The following is a 17,829-nucleotide window of genomic DNA, read 5'->3' on the forward strand; positions in this document are numbered from 1 at the left end:
TGTTAGACTATGTCCCCACAGGAGATTAAACCTGCGGATTTATCTGCGGAAAATCCACGGATTTTCTGGATTTTCCAGATAAATCCGCAGGTTTCAGCATGCAAAGACACTCCCCATGTTATCCTATGTGAGGGCCTGGACTTCCGCAGGTAATCCACAGGAATGTCTGCAGGTTTTCTGCAGCTATTTCACTCTACTACCGCAGCTAAAAATAGCAGCGGATTCCGGCGAGCAGCAGCGGGAAACCTGCGGCCGCACCTGCGGATATATCCCCAGGTGCGAGCTCCCGTGGGCACATAGCCTTAAACTAAATGTTGAAATTTGTACAATAAGATGCAAGCCTAAAATCTTGAATTCCAAAAAAATGTAGCTTACAGAGAAAAACTAATCTCAGATTTGAGATCAGCACACTCAAATTAAGTAAGAAAAAGTAATTTTGTGGATGCAACAAAAATGGTCCCCAATGTTATCGATATGGTACAACCAAGAAGAAGAGGAGGAAATAGGGAACAGATATTAAAGATAAAAGAACTAGAATGGATATATAGGTTAAAAATGCTCAAATTACCTAATGGCCTAAATGTTGAATTCAAGGTTTCTTCCCTTATGTAGGTTGTCATGCATTGTGTGTTTGTGGGCAATGAATTGGTTTAATGAAAAAGAAAAAATAACTTGTTATTATTCTGACAATGCTGTAATATTTCTGTGTTTTATGTTTACAGATCACTTGAAATGCACTATAAAGAATAACACTCATCTTAATGTATGCTGATGGTGGGCTGTATATAACCTGAGGTATTATATATATATATATATATATATATATATATACCTCTAGCTATCTAGCCCTCTATCTATCTATCTATCTATCTATCCATCTATCTATCCCTTTATCTATCTATCCCTTTATCCCTCTATATGTCCATCTATCTATCTATCTATCTATCTATCTATCTATCTATCTATCTATCTATCTATCTATCCATCCATCTATCCCTTTATTTATCTATCTATCTATCTATCTATCTATATATCTATCTATCTATTTACCTATCTATCTATCCATCCATCTATCCCTTTATCTATCTATCTATCTATCTATCTATATATCTATCTATCTATTTATCTATCTATCTATCCATCCATCTATCCCTTTATCTATCTATCTATCTATCTATCTATCTATCTATCTATCTATCCATCCATCTATCCCTTTATCTATCTATCTATCTATCTATCTAACTATCTATCTATCTATCTATCTATCTATCTATCCCTTTATCTATTTATCTATCTAACTATCTATCTATCAATCTATCTATCTGTCTATCCATCTATCTATCCCTTTATCTATTATCCATCTGTCTATCTATCTATCCCTTTATCTATTTATCTATTTATCTATCTATCTATCTATCTATCTATCCATCTATCTATCCCTCTATCTATCCCTCTATCTATCTATCTATCTATCTATCTATCTATCTATCCCTCTATCTGTCTATCCATCTATCTATCCATTTATCTATTTACCTATCTATCTATCCATCTCTCTATCTATCCCTCTATCTATCTATCCCTCTATCTATCTATTATCTATCTATCTATCCCTCTATTTATCTATCTATTATCTATCTATCTATCTATCTATCAATCTATCCATCCCTCCATCTATCTATCTATCCCTCTATCTATCTATCCCTCTATCTATCTATCCCTCTATCTATCTATCCCTCTATCTATCTATCTATCTATCCATCTATCTATCCCTCTATCTATCCCTCTATCTATTATCCCTCTATCTATCTATCTATCTATCTATCTATCCCTCTATCTATCTATCTATTATCTATCTCTCTTTCTTTCTATCTATCTATCCCTCTATCTATCCATCTATCTATCCCTCTATCTATCCCTCTATCTATCTATCCCTCTATCTATTATCCTTCTATCTATCATCTATCTATCTATCTATCTATGCCTCTATCTATCTATCTATCTATCTATCTATTATCTATCTCTCTTTCTTTCTATCTATCTATCTATCTATCTATCTATCTATCTATCTATCTATCCCTCTATCTATCTATCTATCCCTCTATCTATCTATCTATCCCTCTATCTATCTATCTATCTATCTATCTATTATCTATCTCTCTTTCTTTCTATCTATCTATCCCTCTATCTATCTATCTATCTATCTATCTATCTATCTATCTATCTATCCCTCTATCTATCTATCTATCTATCTCTTTGTATCTATCCATCTTTGCACATCTTTAACATATAAAAATCTTGAATGTCTTGAATGCATGTAATTCTGGTTCATGTCATATGGACGGCACACGGCTGTCAGATGGATGTCACCCTTGTGCTGTATGTGCTTTTCACAATCCCATAGACTTCTATTGACCATTTTCATCTGTGCTGATGCTAAAAAACAGGCACATCTCCCTGTGGATCCTCGTAAACCCGTAGGTGTGAAAGTCACCGCAGATTTTAATGAGTATGCCTGTGAAAATGAACACGCGATGGAGACACGGACGTGTGCAGGAGACCTAAGAGGAACTTCAAAAAACAAAATATGTCTCATATCAGTTAAAAAAACCACACACAAAAAACATAAAACGTAAAACACTCTGATAAATGTTTTTTTATTGTTACAGAAATTATAGGACAATCTGCATCACAAAAAAACTTCAGTTACATTATCTTAGAAAGAATAAATTCCTACAATTGACGTAACAAATTACCTTACTTCACCAAATTGTAGGTTTTCTGTGATAATGGATTATCAAAACTCATTTTGGCACAAAACGCTCCGGTCTTATACAAAGTGACAGCTTCCCTCCTCCAGAAGAGACGTCCTCGGCTGCTTCCGCGGCTCCGAGAATATCCGCTATACATTTCATATTACCATCGGCATAAAAGTATCACCCGCTATCGCAATCGTGCACATTTTATTAAAAAAATAAACATTGTTACATCTGGTCATAATATATACTTTTTATTTTATTAGTTGCCTGTAAAGTACCCTGTCTCCTACATACTGGATAGATCGCCATTTATAGGGGCTCCTAAGAACCTGTCTGACCACAAGGAATCGATGAATTCACTGAGACAATACATGTTGGCTTAGAGCCACCAACGTGATATATTCTAATGAGCATTGTGCATTACTCAATATGGCTGCCTCTACAGTTTTGCTATTGGGGACATTTACTGTATGCCAATAGGCTCTGACATCAGTGAGTTAGGAGCCTCTTCTTCCTTGGAGACGAAGCTTCAATATGAACAAGTGCTGCTGAGAACAGTGACAATCTATGTGCACGGAACGCTCTATTACTGATTATTCTGTGCGTGTGGGAAGTGCGGTCTAAACTAGCCAATCAGCTTCTCTGTAGACTGTTTAACTGCCATTACCAGCTGCTGTAAACGAGTCCTTACTTTATTTTTTTATCTTGATCTTATGATAGTTTGTAGGGAACAGGTTCACTTTAAAGTAAAGCTCCATCTTTAGATCTTTTTTATCAGAATATATTAAGGAATTGCTTTGATGCACTTTTGGTAATAGTCTTTAGCTACGACCTTATTTCCAAAGGTCGGTTTTTAGTTTTGTGCAGTCTATTCTCTGCTGATTTTAGAGACTATGCTAAGTAATTGGAACCACTTTTATCCTTTTAACCCATGGCCATTTCTTAAAAATTGAGCATTAACATTCTTTTCTTTTAACCAACCTTTAAAGGGAGCCTGTCAGCAGATTTGTCCCCTATAAGCTGCGGCCATCACCAGTAATCTCTTATATACAGGATTCTAGAATACTGTAAATAAGAGCCCAGGCCGCGCTGTAGAACATAAACATCACTTTTATAATACTCCCCTATGGGGGCGGTCCAGTCCGATGAGTGTTGCTGCTCTCCAGTCTGACACCTCCTCTCTCTCCGGTCCGGCACCTCCTCTCTCTCCGGTCTGACACATCCTCTCTCTCCGGTCCGGCACCTCCTCTCTGTCCGGTCCGGCACCTCCTCTCTCTCCGGTCCAGCGCCCCCTCTCTCTCCGGTCCGGCACCTCCTCTCTCTTCAGTCCAGCGGCGCCTACTCTCTCTCCGCTCCGGCACCTCCTCCCTGCTGCAATTGCCGTCCTTCTTCGACTCAGCCCAATTTGGATGTCGCGTCCTATGTCATCCACACAAGCTGGCATTGCGGTCCCGCGCATGCGCAATTTGATCTGCCCTGCTCAGGGGACATCAAAGTATTGTAGCGCGCATGCGCGAGTGGTCTTTCACCTTTCCTTCTGCCTGCGCATTACAGTACTTTAATTAAACCCTTAGCAGGGAAGATCAATGCATGCCTGTGCAGGATAGAAGAAAAACAGCAATCACAGCAGATAGGAGGCGCTAAATCGGAGAGAGGAGGCGCTGGACCTGAGAGAGGAGGTGCCGGACTGCAGAGAGGAGGAGAGCAGTGACGCCCATCAGACTGGACTGCCCTTTAGGTGAGTATTATAAAAGTGATTTTTACATTCTACAGAGCAACCTGGCCTCTTATATACAGTATTCTAGAATGCGGTATATAAGAGCTCTCTGGTGGTGGCCGCAGCTTATAGGGACCAAATCTGGTGACCGGTTCCCTTTAAGCAATTTCCTAAATTATTCTGAATCACAGGTACAAAGATAACGAGATTCTTAAAATAGTGCAAAATAAGAGATACAATATATACAATAAATATTTGCTATACAGTACAAAATTTCTCTAAGGAACAATATTCACAAAAATCCAAGGAAAAAAGTACAAATCTGTTACTAAATACAGCAAAATGAAGTGACAATACATTCAGTTAAACTGGATCGTTGTGAATAATTACACTTCTTTGGAGTCTTAATATATAGAAAGCCATAATGTAGGAATGATGTGGATAGCCTGAGATACCTGATTTCTCTATATCTACAGTTACTCGTTAAAAATAAGCTGCACAAGGAACCCAAGAACGCGTACGTGGTATTTTGCAGCCTATGCACTGGAGTGATCAGCAAAAAAATATATATATATATTCTTTTCTAAGAAGCATTTATAATATATACTTTACAGAACAACATACAAGAACAGCGGAGGATCACGGAGAAGCTGAACTCGGAAATACTTTCAGAAATAAAACTTTTGGATTGTTTTTAAAGTTCTGAAAGTTTTATTTTTTAAATAAACTTATGACATTTTACTTTTCACACTTATTTTTATTTTCACAGATGAAAACAGAGTAAAAAATAGACTTATATTGAGTGTGGATCCAATAGGGCAGCCCGCTGATCTATTGACTGATGTGAAGAATAAATAATAATGGTTCACGACCTGGTACAGAAAACAGATACTAGATACAGTGGGGGAGAGGTGAATAAATGAACCTGGAGCTCTACAGTGAGGGCTCATGTAGACGACCATATTTTTGGTCCAAGTATTTTCCATAAAAAAATCGCACTTGGACAAGCCTAATTATTTCCTACTGGTCCAAAGGAAAGAACCACAGCATGCACGATTTGCCTCTGTAAATCGGAGGGCATTCGGCCATCTAAGTCTATGGGTCCATGAAAAAAATCGGACTGCACTCGGATGACATGAGAGTACAGTCTGATTTTCTTGGACTGACTTAACGGAGAAGAGGGAAAAACTTTTATTTTTCATTCACAACCTCCGAGAAATACGGATCACAATCAGATCAGAGTCTGACTAGCACGGGGGCTCCTGTCCTGTGAGGCCGCGAGTCTCCTCTGCGGGAGACCGCAGCTGCCCATACCCACGATCCAGGCTCCTGCAGTTGTAGTCTTTCTCTTTTGTCTTCCCTGCAGTGAACGCTTGCAACTCTGTAGGAAATAATTGACATGCTGCAGCTCGGAAAACCACACCGCAAGTCAGTTTACGCTGCGAGCAGTGCATGCACAGTGGACAGGAGATTTCTGGAAATCCCATCCACTGTGCTTGTACTGTACGACAAGGAGTTTTGTCACAGCTGAAGCATGCTACATCCAAAATGCTGTGAACCCTGATCCAGGGCACACAGGATGGGGTGTTTCGGTGGGGGCTGCATTGATCTGACTTCGGACTCCACTGAATCATCCACGGTTGACACGATTGAGTTTAAGAAAATTGCCACGGAGGTGGCACGTGTCCAGATTAATGTGATGGACTTTACAAAAATGGCCACGGTGTCCTATCTGCGCACGCGGCACCTCCGAGCCCATTTTTTTTAAGTCCATCTCATCTCTGTTGAATCACCCGCAGTGAGATCAATGGCACTCGTCGCTGAGACACCTTGTCCTGTGACCCTCCTGAGTCGCTCCACTGCAGTGATACCCCCGCAGCCCACCGGCAGATCAATGGTGCCCGCTGCCACTGCGACACCCCCAAGCCCGCAGTATTGCCGACCCTCCTGAGCCACAACACCCCCTCAGCATTGCTGATCCTGCCTCCTGTGACCTTCTTGAGATGCTACACCACTGCCACTCCCCCCTGGTGTGCATTAGGATTAAGACACACTAGGATTATAAAACGGTGGGATGGTGGGATATTGTGGGTTATGTACCATTTTGTGTGGGTTAATGTTTAGGCGTGGTTGACTGTCCATTCTCTGTATTTCTTGTGTGTACATTGTATTGTCTGCAGGGTTATAACTCCTTGAAGCGCTTCTGTCCCTAGGTGTGGGGGACGGTGCCTGGAATCCACCTAACTTCTTTGCTTACCTCGGGGGAGGCAATCTGTTTGAGAACTTGAAGAGAGAAGGACGAAGTTTGAACATCTGGGCTGAAGGTGCGGCTCCTCAGAGAGACCTGGACATTTATACATTACTGGACTATATTCGTGTTTTCTTTACTATTTTTACCCTCCGTATTGTGGATTATGTTATGGACCATTTGATTTGCTTGGAATAAATGTTCTTTGGATTGTACAGCCATCGCTCGCTCTGTTGATTGTGTGATATGGGATGGGAGAAGGACCTCGTCACAGACGGACCCTCATTTTACCATTAAAAATATTTTTTTCCTATTTTACTTCTCTAAATTTGTGGTGCGTCTTATAATCCGGTGCGTCTTATAAAACGAAAAATACGGTATATGGACCCATAAAAATAGTTCCTTTTTATTTTGATCCTAGACATCTCTCATCATTTTTTAAAAAAGCTACATATTAAAGAATGATCTACTTTAGGAAAGTCTAAAAGGAGTTTTCATCTCAGTTTTCATGTTTTAGAGTCTAAGTATGGTCTAAAAGCAACAACTCAAGCTTTCTAACCTACTGATCCCTACCCCTTCTCTTCATCCTGCCCGACTCCTTGCTTCTTCATCTGGTGGGATCAGGTATTAGCACTGCGGAAAATAATTAGCTGCAGCGGTCCTATGTCTGTTTTACCAGAACAATCCATATGCAAGGAGAGCTGCAAGAGGACCTTGACACTACTAGGGGAGGCCCGATGTTGGATCAACGGTGGCCATGCCTTTTTTTCTACCATGGTAAACTCAACATACAAAAAGGTAGGCAACCACTTTGGGTTTGTTGGCATTAATAGAACATACTATAGGAGAGGTTAAAGGGAATCTGTGACAAGATTTTTGTCACCTAATGTGAGAGCAGCATAATGTAGGGGTAGAGACCCTGATTCCAGAGGTGTGTCACTTACTGGGCTCGTTATCAGCAGGAGATTTTTACTAGAGGACTAGTAAATCTGTTGCCATATTTGTGACCCCTATATAACCCTGCTTACACCACTGATTGGCAGCTTTCTGTGTACACTGTGCATAGGCAGAAAGCTGCTTCTCAGTGCTGTGGGTGGAGTTATACAGAGGTCAACTTTCAGTAAACAGCTAGATCTGCAGTAGCTAAAAGGGTGATTTTATTAAAATGACACCAAGCAGCCCAGAATGGGATACATCTCTGGAATCAGGGTCTCTGCCCAACCATTATTCTGCACTCAGATGGGGTAGCAAAAACCTGGTGACAGATTCCTTTTAAAGGGTTATTCCGACTCCACTCTCTTCCATATGGAGAGGTGACCAGGGCCATACATGTGTGCGCCTGTCCCAATACATGCGCACACATAATGGCAGTTATCAGTAGACATGACCGCATCGGATTCGTTAACGTCCCGATATGGAGGAAAGTGGAGCTTAAAGGGGTTTCCACTACTTGGACATTGATGACCTATTATTAGGATAGGTCATCAATGTCTGATCGGCCAGGGTCCGAAAGCCTGCACTTCTGCTGATCAGCTGATCTTGGTCCCGGCGGCGGCAATAGCTCAGTTCTGGAGCTGCTCCATCTTCTGATAGTGGCTGTGGCCAGGTACTGCAGCACATCTGCCTCCTATTGATAAGAATGGGAGGCGGATGTACAGTACCCAGCCTTCCTCGCTATCAGAAAACAGAGCAGATCCGAAACTGAGCATTTCTGGCTGCCTGCTGACTGGACCACCAAAAACTGCCAATTGGCGGGGGTGTGGGGTGTCAGACCCCAGCTGATCAGATATTGATGACCTATCTTAAGGATAGGCCATTAATGTAAAAGTAGTGGACAACACCTTTAATAAACCCTTTTATGAACACTAGTGAAAAGGAAAAGTGGACCACATCCACCTATCATTTTTTTTAAGGCCCTAAAAAAGGAGATCTGAAGTTAATTTCTATTGTTAATTGCTCCACTTTCTATTTCCATAGTGTTGATAACTTTTCTCTACTATGTCATCTTTAAGGCGGCGTTACACGCAACGATTTATCGTGATCGCCCCCGTCGTTTGCCCCCGTCGTTTGTGCGTCACGGACAATTCATTGCCCGTGTCGCACAAAGTCGTTAAACCCCTGTCACTTGTACTAACCTCTCTAACGACCTCGCTGTGGGCGGCGAACATCCTCTTCCTGAAGGGGGAGGGACGTTCGGCATCATAGCGACGTCACACAGGGGCCGCCCAATAGAAGCGGAGGGGCGGAGATGAGCGGGACGTAACAGCCCGCCCACCTCCTTCCTTCCTCATTGCCGGCGGGACGCAGGTGAGTTGTTGTTCGTCATTCCCGGGGTGTCACACGGAGCGATGTGTGCTGCCACGGGAACGACGAACAACCGGCACACAGAAGGAGGAACGACATTATGGAAATGAACGACATGTCAACGAACAACGATAAGGTGAATATTTTTGCTCGTTAACAGTCGTTCGGCGGTGTCACACGGTACGACATCTCTAACGATGCTGGATGTGCGTCACGAATTCCGTGAACCCCGACGACATATCACACGATATATCATACCGTGTAACGCCGCCTTTAGCATCATCCCACCACATACAACCTACCATGCTCCAATATAACTGTCCATATCGTGAATATTCTGTTTCAGACCCATATCTAGGTATTCGAAATGTTTCTGATAATTTTGGGAAGTCTGTCAAGTTGGTAAATTCTTTTAATCTTCATGGAGATGTGCGAATACATTAAATGACCCTAGTTCTGGGGCTAGGTCAGTATTCCATGGTTAGTGGACAAGCCACATATACAGTTCTTCTCTTGATTAGCCATCCTGGCATGATGTTGCATTTGCATCATGACACACTAATAATATGGCGGCAGGCCAGCTGATCAAATGAGGAGCCATACATGTCGGCAGGTAGGAAGTGGTTCCCAAAACTCCTGCCCAACAACCATGGACTACTAAGGCTAGATTTTCTCCTCTCTTAGAAATATGTCTATCGATATTCAGTTTGGATCACCGGTTGGCCAATGACTACTTGTAAGTCAGTGAGTTAGAGTGCAATCAATACTCGATTGTCCCGACTCCCTACTCTTGAGTTATGGCAATGGAACTTAGAAGTAGAAATATAGCAAGATGTTCTTAACAGAAGGACCATGAGCGCCATTATCTTCATCACCACCATCATTTACAATAATGTTATAAGCATAATTAGACCATACTGGTTTCTTGAATTCCTCCCTTTCAGAAAGAACGAAAGTTTTAGTTTTAAAATGCAAATGTTCTCACACAACCAGGAAAGTAGTTGGTACCAAGCCTGAACTTGTAGCCAAGCCTTAACTTGTAGCCAAGCCTGAACGTGTAGCCAAGCCTGAACTTGTAGCCAAGCTTGAATTTGTAGCCAAGCCTGAACTTGTAGCCAAGCCTTAACTTGTAGCCAAGCCTGAACGTGTAGCCAAGCCTGAACTTGTAGCCAAGCTTGAACTTGTAGCCAAGCCTGAACTTGTAGCCAAGCCTGAACTTGTAGCCAATGAAAAATTATCATGGCACTTCTGTAAGGGTGTGGGTGCTCAGGTAGCCAAGACTCAACTTGTAGCCAAGACTCAACTTGCAGCTAAGTCTGAACTTGTAGCCAACCATGAACTTGTAGCCAATTGGTGCCACGAGGAACTAGGCAATTAGTTCTACTCTACATACAAAATAAAAATTTTAGGGACCATGAAATGTGCCAATCACAGGTTCCATTTTTATCGCTGACTTCTTTGCTCATCGGTTCTTGAAGTCACACGATTAAATTTGCTGTGCAGGCTAACTACAATCTAGACTGGAGTCTTCTTCGAAAAACAACAGAATGTGTCTTACTCACTCATCTGCTGTCCCCTGTCTGGATCCAGTGGAGGTCGCTCTGTGGTCTGCACACAAAGTAATGACTAATGCAGAAGTTGGAGAGGCAAAAATGATGCAAATCCAGTCTTACCCGGGTGGAGATTGCGTGCGAGATGAAATAAGAAGTTGTACACCTGTAGAAGGAGCTAGTGCTCCGAAACGCGTAGAAATAAATCACCATATTTTCCAAAAAACGTTTCCAGTCTGATACATCAAATAGCAGCACAGTGGTTAACCCCTTCAGCTCCTATGACGGCACCATTCCCCAGTCATAGAGGACCGCTGAAGCCAATCACACATCCTGTCACTGGGGAATGGTGATGTCATCACTTCTGGTGGTGCCACAGACCACAGAGCAGACTGCACTGGATCAACAGTAATGTTCACGGCATATTTTGCCATTCCAAAGAACTCCAGCCTACAAAGAACATTGCTCCTTCAAACCCTTTCAGCCACTGGTTGAATGTCCAACACTTTAAGTTTTTTGTCAATTCCTTTTTCCATAGCTCTCCATGAATGGATCCTCAACCTTGTATATATAACTCCATTTACATATATTAAATGTGGACATTGATTGGATGGTGGGCCAGCTCCGTTATATAACATTATTGACTACCGTCTTGGGCCAGTTTATCGGTCATTACTTTTCCCAACCTTGACTCTCTAAAAACGTTCGACAGATACAAGACTTGGAGTGTTGTCATGGGGCAGAGGAACGGCTGTACATTTATAGCCCCTTCCTCCGCTATAATGATACTTGATCAACTTGTATTTCATGTCTAGTCCTTATATCCGATACCAAATCTTAAAAATAAAACAAAATCTTGATACTTCTCCAGTCGAGGTTGAAGAGCTGACACTTTACTGGGCGTTGGGTTATGAGTGTAGGTTTTTAGGATGTCCTCCTTAGCTGGCTCTATGCAAACAGTACTCATGTTCAGTGTCCAGAGAGCTGTTGTATCCGGATGAGGGATATAGTTCTCTCTTCAGTATCCTGTTGATGATATTGAGCAGAACCTTCTTATATTGCTGACGGAGAAGAGAGTAGACAAAGGGGTCTGCGGCGGCTTTACTGTAGGCCAGGCACTTACTTACAACACCCCAGTAGCTATTGATTTTTACATATGGAAGAAGCTCTATTAACCTAGAAGACAAGAAGAACACAGAAATTCTGATCAGACATATTTATATAGTCAGTATAAAGACCCCAGTATGCGAAGTCTTGTTAACTGCAACACTAAACACTATACAGTATATAGTATAAAATACAAGTTTTACATTACAATTAAAGGTAATATATCAGAAAGATTAACCCTAAAATTGTATATATGAGGTATTTGAAATATAAAACAATTGACACCTTTATATTTTTTATCTGTTGCTGCATTAGATAAATTAGCATTTTAATTGCTACTGAAATGCTTTGAGTGTGACTGAGCACATATGGTGCCACTGCCTTCCAAAGTGGTTTCCCCACCCAGTAGCCTCTTTAGTTTGATGGATATCTCAATGTTTGTGTGACCTCAGGTGTCAGCCAAGGAAATCAAAGAATGAACTATCAATCAAGCTAAAAAGACTGGTGTTTGTACTAAGCAGAGAAACGACTTCAGAGGCTTGGGAAGTGCTATGTCATGGCAAGAACACTTCATGCCTCATTTAGATATGAATTAAAATGCCAGTTTGTCATGAGCAACAGATAGAAGATAAAAAGGTGTCAATTGATTTAAAGGTAAATATTTGATATGGTGTGAATTTTATTAAAGAATCCAATTTCTAACAAGTTCAGCACATAATGATCCAGCAAATTTTCAACATGCCGCAATCCATATCATGACCAATACTTAGTTACACATAGATACAATTTTGTATACTGTAAGTAGCTTCCAATAGAGTATCACAAAATCTGTTTGTATTATTTGCTGTCTTTTTGTTTTTTCTTTAATCTGGTCAACTCAATCCACACTCCCATAACTTGAGCTAAGAAAAAATGGTAGGGGTATACAGTTTAGTATGTCTCGGTATATCATTTATACACCTAACGACATGCCAATAAACTCAATTACCATTCAATCAAATAAAGAAATGCTCTAATATATTGTGACAATGGTGGGGCTCTAGGAAAGCTTAGTAGTGATGAGCGGGCACTACCATGCTCGGGTGCTCAGTACTCGTAAATAGTGATGAGCGATCACTACCATGCTTGGGTGCTCTGTACTTGTAACTAGTGATGAGTGAGCACTACCATGCTCGGCAGCTCAGTACTCGTAACTAGTGATGAGCAGGCACTACCATGCTCGGGTGCTCGGTACTCGTAACTAGTGATGAGTGAGCACTACCATGCTCGGGTGCTCAGTACTCGTAACTAGTGATGAGCGAGCACTACCATGCTCAGGTGCTCGGTACTTGTAACTAGTGATGAGTGAGCACTACCATGCTCGGGTGCTCGGTACTTGTAACTAGTGATGAGGGGGCACTACCATGCTCTGGGGCTCGGTACTCGCAACTAGTGATGAGCGAGCACTACCATGCTCGGGTGCTCTCAACTCGTAACTAGTGATGAGCGGGCACTACCATGCTCGGGTACTCGGTACTCGTAAATAGTGATGAGCGATCACTACCATGCTTGGGTGCTCTGTACTTGTAACTAGTGATGAGTGAGCACTACCATGCTCGGCAGCTCAGTACTCGTAACTAGTGATGAGCAGGCACTACCATGCTCGGGTGCTCGGTACTCGTAACTAGTGATGAGTGAGCACTACCATGCTCGGGTGCTCAGTACTCGTAACTAGTGATGAGCGGGCACTACCATGCTCGGGTGCTCAGTACTCGTAACTAGTGATGAGCGGGCACTACCATGCTCGGGTGCTCAGTACTCGTAACTAGTGATGAGCAGGCACTACCATGCTCTGGGGCTCGGTACTCGCAACTAGTGATGAGCGGGCACTACCATGCTCGGGTGCTCTCAACTCGTAACTAGTGATGAGCGGGCACTACCATGCTCGGGTACTCGGTACTCGTAAATAGTGATGAGCGATCACTACCATGCTTGGGTGCTCTGTACTTGTAACTAGTGATGAGTGAGCACTACCATGCTCGGCAGCTCAGTACTCGTAACTAGTGATGAGCAGGCACTACCATGCTCGGGTGCTCGGTACTCGTAACTAGTGATGAGTGAGCACTACCATGCTCGGGTGCTCAGTACTCGTAACTAGTGATGAGCGAGCACTACCACGCTCGGGTGCTCGGTACTTGTAACTAGTGATGAGGGGGCACTACCATGCTCTGGGGCTCGGTACTCGCAACTAGTGATGAGCGAGCACTACCATGCTCGGGTGCTCTCAACTCGTAACTAGTGAGGAGTGGGCACTACCATGCTCAGGTACTCGGTACTCGTAACTAGTGGTGAGCGAGCACTACCATGCTCGGGTACTCGGTACTCGTAACTAGTGATGAGCGAGCACTATCATACTCGGGTGCTCGGTACTCATTATACTCAAGTATAATGAAAGTCAATGGGGAACTCAAGTATTTTTAAAGAAAAATGCTCAATTTCCACATTGACTTCCATTATACTCGGTACTCGAGTTTCGCCCCCATCCAAGCGTCCGTCTGCTCGTTACAAGTACCAACCCTCCGAGCATGGTAGTGCCCACTCATCACTAGTTACGAGTTACGAGCGCCTGAGTATGGTAGTGCCAAGTTATCACTAGTTTCGAGTACCGAGTACCGAGCACCCAAGCATGGTAGTGCCCGCTCATCACTAGTTACGAGAATCGAGCACCCGTGCATGGTAGTGTCCGCTCATCACTAGTTTTGAGTACCGAGCACCCGAGCATGGTAGTGCCCGCTCATCACTAGTTACGAGTACCGAGCACCCGAGCATGGTAGTGCCCCCTCATCACTAGTTTTGAGTACCGAGCACCCGAGCATGGTAGTGCCCCCTCATCACTAGTTACGAGTACTGAGCACTCGAGCATGGTAGTGCCCGCTCATCACTAGTTACGAGTACTGAGCACCCGAGCATGGTAGTGCCCGCTCATCACTAGTTACAAGTACTGAGCACCCGAGCATGGTAGTGCTCGCTCATCACTAGTTACGAGTACCGAGCACCCGAGCATGGTAGTGCTCACTCATCAGTAGTTACGAGTACTGAGCACCCGAGCATGGTAGTGCCCGCTCATCACTAGTTACGAGTACTGAGCACCCGAGCATGGTAGTGCCCGCTCATCACTAGTTACAAGTACTGAGCACCTGAGCATGGTAGTGCCCGCTCATCACTAGTTACAAGTACTGAGCACCCGAGCATGGTAGTGCCCACTCATCACTAGTTACAAGTACTGAGCACCTGAGCATGGTAGTGCCCGCTCATCACTAGTTACAAGTACTGAGCACCCGAGCATGGTAGTGCCCGCTCATCACTAGTTACAAGTACTGAGCACCTGAGCATGGTAGTGCCCGCTCATCACTAGTTACAAGTACTGAGCACCCGAGCATGGTAGTGCTCGCTCATCACTAGTTACGAGTACCGAGCACCCGAGCATGGTAGTGTGACGCCCTGGCCTATCAGGTCATCACAGGATATTGTGCAATCTGCCCTTCTGCATGATATCCATCTCCTCCTTGGTTACGGGTCCCTGGCCTTTGGTGTTGCTAAGAATGAGCTAATTAAAACCCTAGAAAAACTCTGCACCACACCCACCAGACACACCAATGGGTAGCCTGAAGGGAATAGGGCCGCCCATTTGGGGGGTTGGTAGGTGAGGGTCAGGCATGTCAGGAGCAGTGCAGTTGAGTGCTGACTCTCAAGGAGAGAGGTCACAAGTCAGTCGGAGGAGGTTAGGAGCTGGGCGCCTTGTTGTTACTAGGCGGCACACATTGGTCTGGGCCTGGTAGGAGCTGGAAACCCGGTCGCAGGGGATCGTGTCAAGGGGCACGGAACTGCCGAGGAGGGCAGCCGGCAGCCTTGAGCCATCTCCGGGTAGGGGCCAGGGCATGACGGGGTACGTGGACCCTAGGCCGGGAAGTAGCTTCAAGCGTCCTGGTAATTTACCCGATGAGGGCGAAGTCTTCAAGATTCGTTCTCCACCCGCTCCAAAATCGGGGTACTAGCGCAACGAGGGGGATAGGACTTTCCCAATATACAGTCCAAAGAAATCCTATGCACGAACCCTGAGAGCAAGCTCACTCCGTTAGCCATACAGATGAGTGGGACCCGATTAGTTCTATACTATAGGGGCCACACAACAAAGACAGTGCCAAAGAAAAGGTCACAGGCTAACAAGCAACACCATCAGGCACGGGATCCAGACGTGCTCCCTCCCTGCTGCAGCGATGCCCAGAATTTCAGTTAACAAGTTGTCGGTGTCAGCGTTATTGAACTGAGTGAGTACACAGTGGCCCTTTCCTCCACCAACGGCATCCCCATTTCTCCATCACTGAGCCCCGGGGCAATTTCCCCCTACCCACGGAGGGGGTTAAACACCTGGCTGCCATCCCATCCCCACCGGGCGCTCCGAACAGCAGCGGTGGTATTCCACCTTACCACACACCGTGGATGGCGTCACGAACTCTAAACACAAAACCCCCTGTAAATACCCCCTTTTATTTTGGGTGACCGCGCGACCCCTCCCGGGTCCGTAGACTTCTCGAGCCACCGCGGATCCGTATCCGAGCAGTCTTGGCTGCTGATGCTGGGGCGGTACAGTAGTGCCCGCTGCTCACTAGTTACGAGTACAGAGCCCCCGATCTAGGTAGTTCCCGCTCATCACTAGTTACGAGTACTGAGCACTCGAGCATGGTAGTGCCCGCTCATCACTAGTTACGAATACTGAGCACTCAAGCATGGTAGTGCCCGCTCATCACTAGTTACGAATACTGAGCACTCGAGCATGGTAGTGCCCGCTCATCACTAGTTACGAATACTGAGCACTCGAGCATGGTAGTGCCCACTCATCACTAGTTACGTATACTGAGCACTCGAGCATGGTAGTGCCCACTCATCACTAGTTACGTATGCTGAGCACTCGAGCATGGTAGTGCCCGCTCATCACTAGTTACGAATACTGAGCACTCGAGCATGGTAGTGCCCACTCATCACTAGTTACGTATACTGAGCACTCGAGCATGGTAGTGCCCACTCATCACTAGTTACGTATGCTGAGCACTCGAGCATGGTAGTGCCCGCTCATCACTAGTTACGAATACTGAGCACTCGAGCATGGTAGCGCCCACTCACCTCTACTTGCAACTGTAGAAATGTCCCTTCCCTTGTTGAATGAGTCCCCAAAGCAACTGCTTGCTCCTGATTGAAAGGAGCTTCATAAGAAAATGTGCAAAATAAAAATACTCTAACTTTTACAATAATGAAGAATGCATTAAAAATATAAAATATTGTAGTAATTTATAGCCACTTCCCAGCCTAAAATAGCTGTTAGCAGATAGATTGTATTCCGCTTCACAAAAATATAAAGAAGATATTGTATTGCTTGTCCCTTTAATGCTAAGGGTTCACCCATTGGAAATACACAAATGCTACAACAAGCCAACTGCATCTAGATAGCCACAAAGAAATGAGCGGGAAAACCTTCTCCTCATTCACATGGGAACAATTAGGCACAGAACATGCTGCGAGCGCTCACCACCGCGGGTCTGCACTGGGACCGGGCGGCTCTGTAGCTGTAAGCTATCCTTCAGGCAGGGAAACTGCTATCATTGAAAGTGACCACCTGCCACATCAGGGTCTTCACACGTAAGCACCACTTAGGCTTTGATAAACATTTTTTTTTTAAAGCATTTAACTGGCTATCTTCTTTAAAGAACACTTGCCACTTGCCAAAAATGTATTATTTTGTACGTGGTGTAAATGCCGCAGTTCTCCCAAATCTGTCGTTGGTTTTGTTCCTTTTCCTCTACGTTTCAGAGATATGGCCTCTTCTGCTCTGTAAATCATACCATTCTTTTTAGTCAATTGGGTGTTGTCTTCAACTCTTCTCTATGGGCATATATTTGATGACCACACCCAACTGACTAAGAAGACTAGATACAGGGAAGAGCGGGTCATATCTCCGGAACGGAGAAGTATAACCAATCCATATTTAAGAAAGAAAATCAGCATTCACGTCAAGAGCAAAAAATACATCTATATGAAAAGTGATGACTTCTTTTTAAATTTTAGTACAAATATTAAAGGGGTTGTCCAACATAACAAAAATGTTTGAGTTTA

General features: G+C 43.9%; 1 protein-coding gene across 2 annotated transcripts in view; it reads right to left on the bottom strand.

Moving 5' to 3' along the window:
• Positions 1-2,637: 2,637 nt before the first annotated feature.
• The window catches only part of GPR78 (G protein-coupled receptor 78), an 87,961-nt gene continuing 72,769 nt past the window's right edge, over positions 2,638-17,829 (bottom strand). For both annotated transcript variants that reach the window (XM_075346845.1, XM_075346846.1), the window contains one exon: positions 2,638-11,751. In XM_075346845.1, coding sequence (XP_075202960.1) covers positions 11,514-11,751 — 238 coding nt within the window. In that variant the 3' untranslated portion in view covers positions 2,638-11,513. The remainder of the gene's footprint in view (positions 11,752-17,829) is intronic.

The sequence above is a fragment of the Anomaloglossus baeobatrachus genome, chromosome 1 (assembly GCF_048569485.1).
Source record: "Anomaloglossus baeobatrachus isolate aAnoBae1 chromosome 1, aAnoBae1.hap1, whole genome shotgun sequence".
Lineage (NCBI taxonomy): Eukaryota > Metazoa > Chordata > Amphibia > Anura > Aromobatidae > Anomaloglossus > Anomaloglossus baeobatrachus.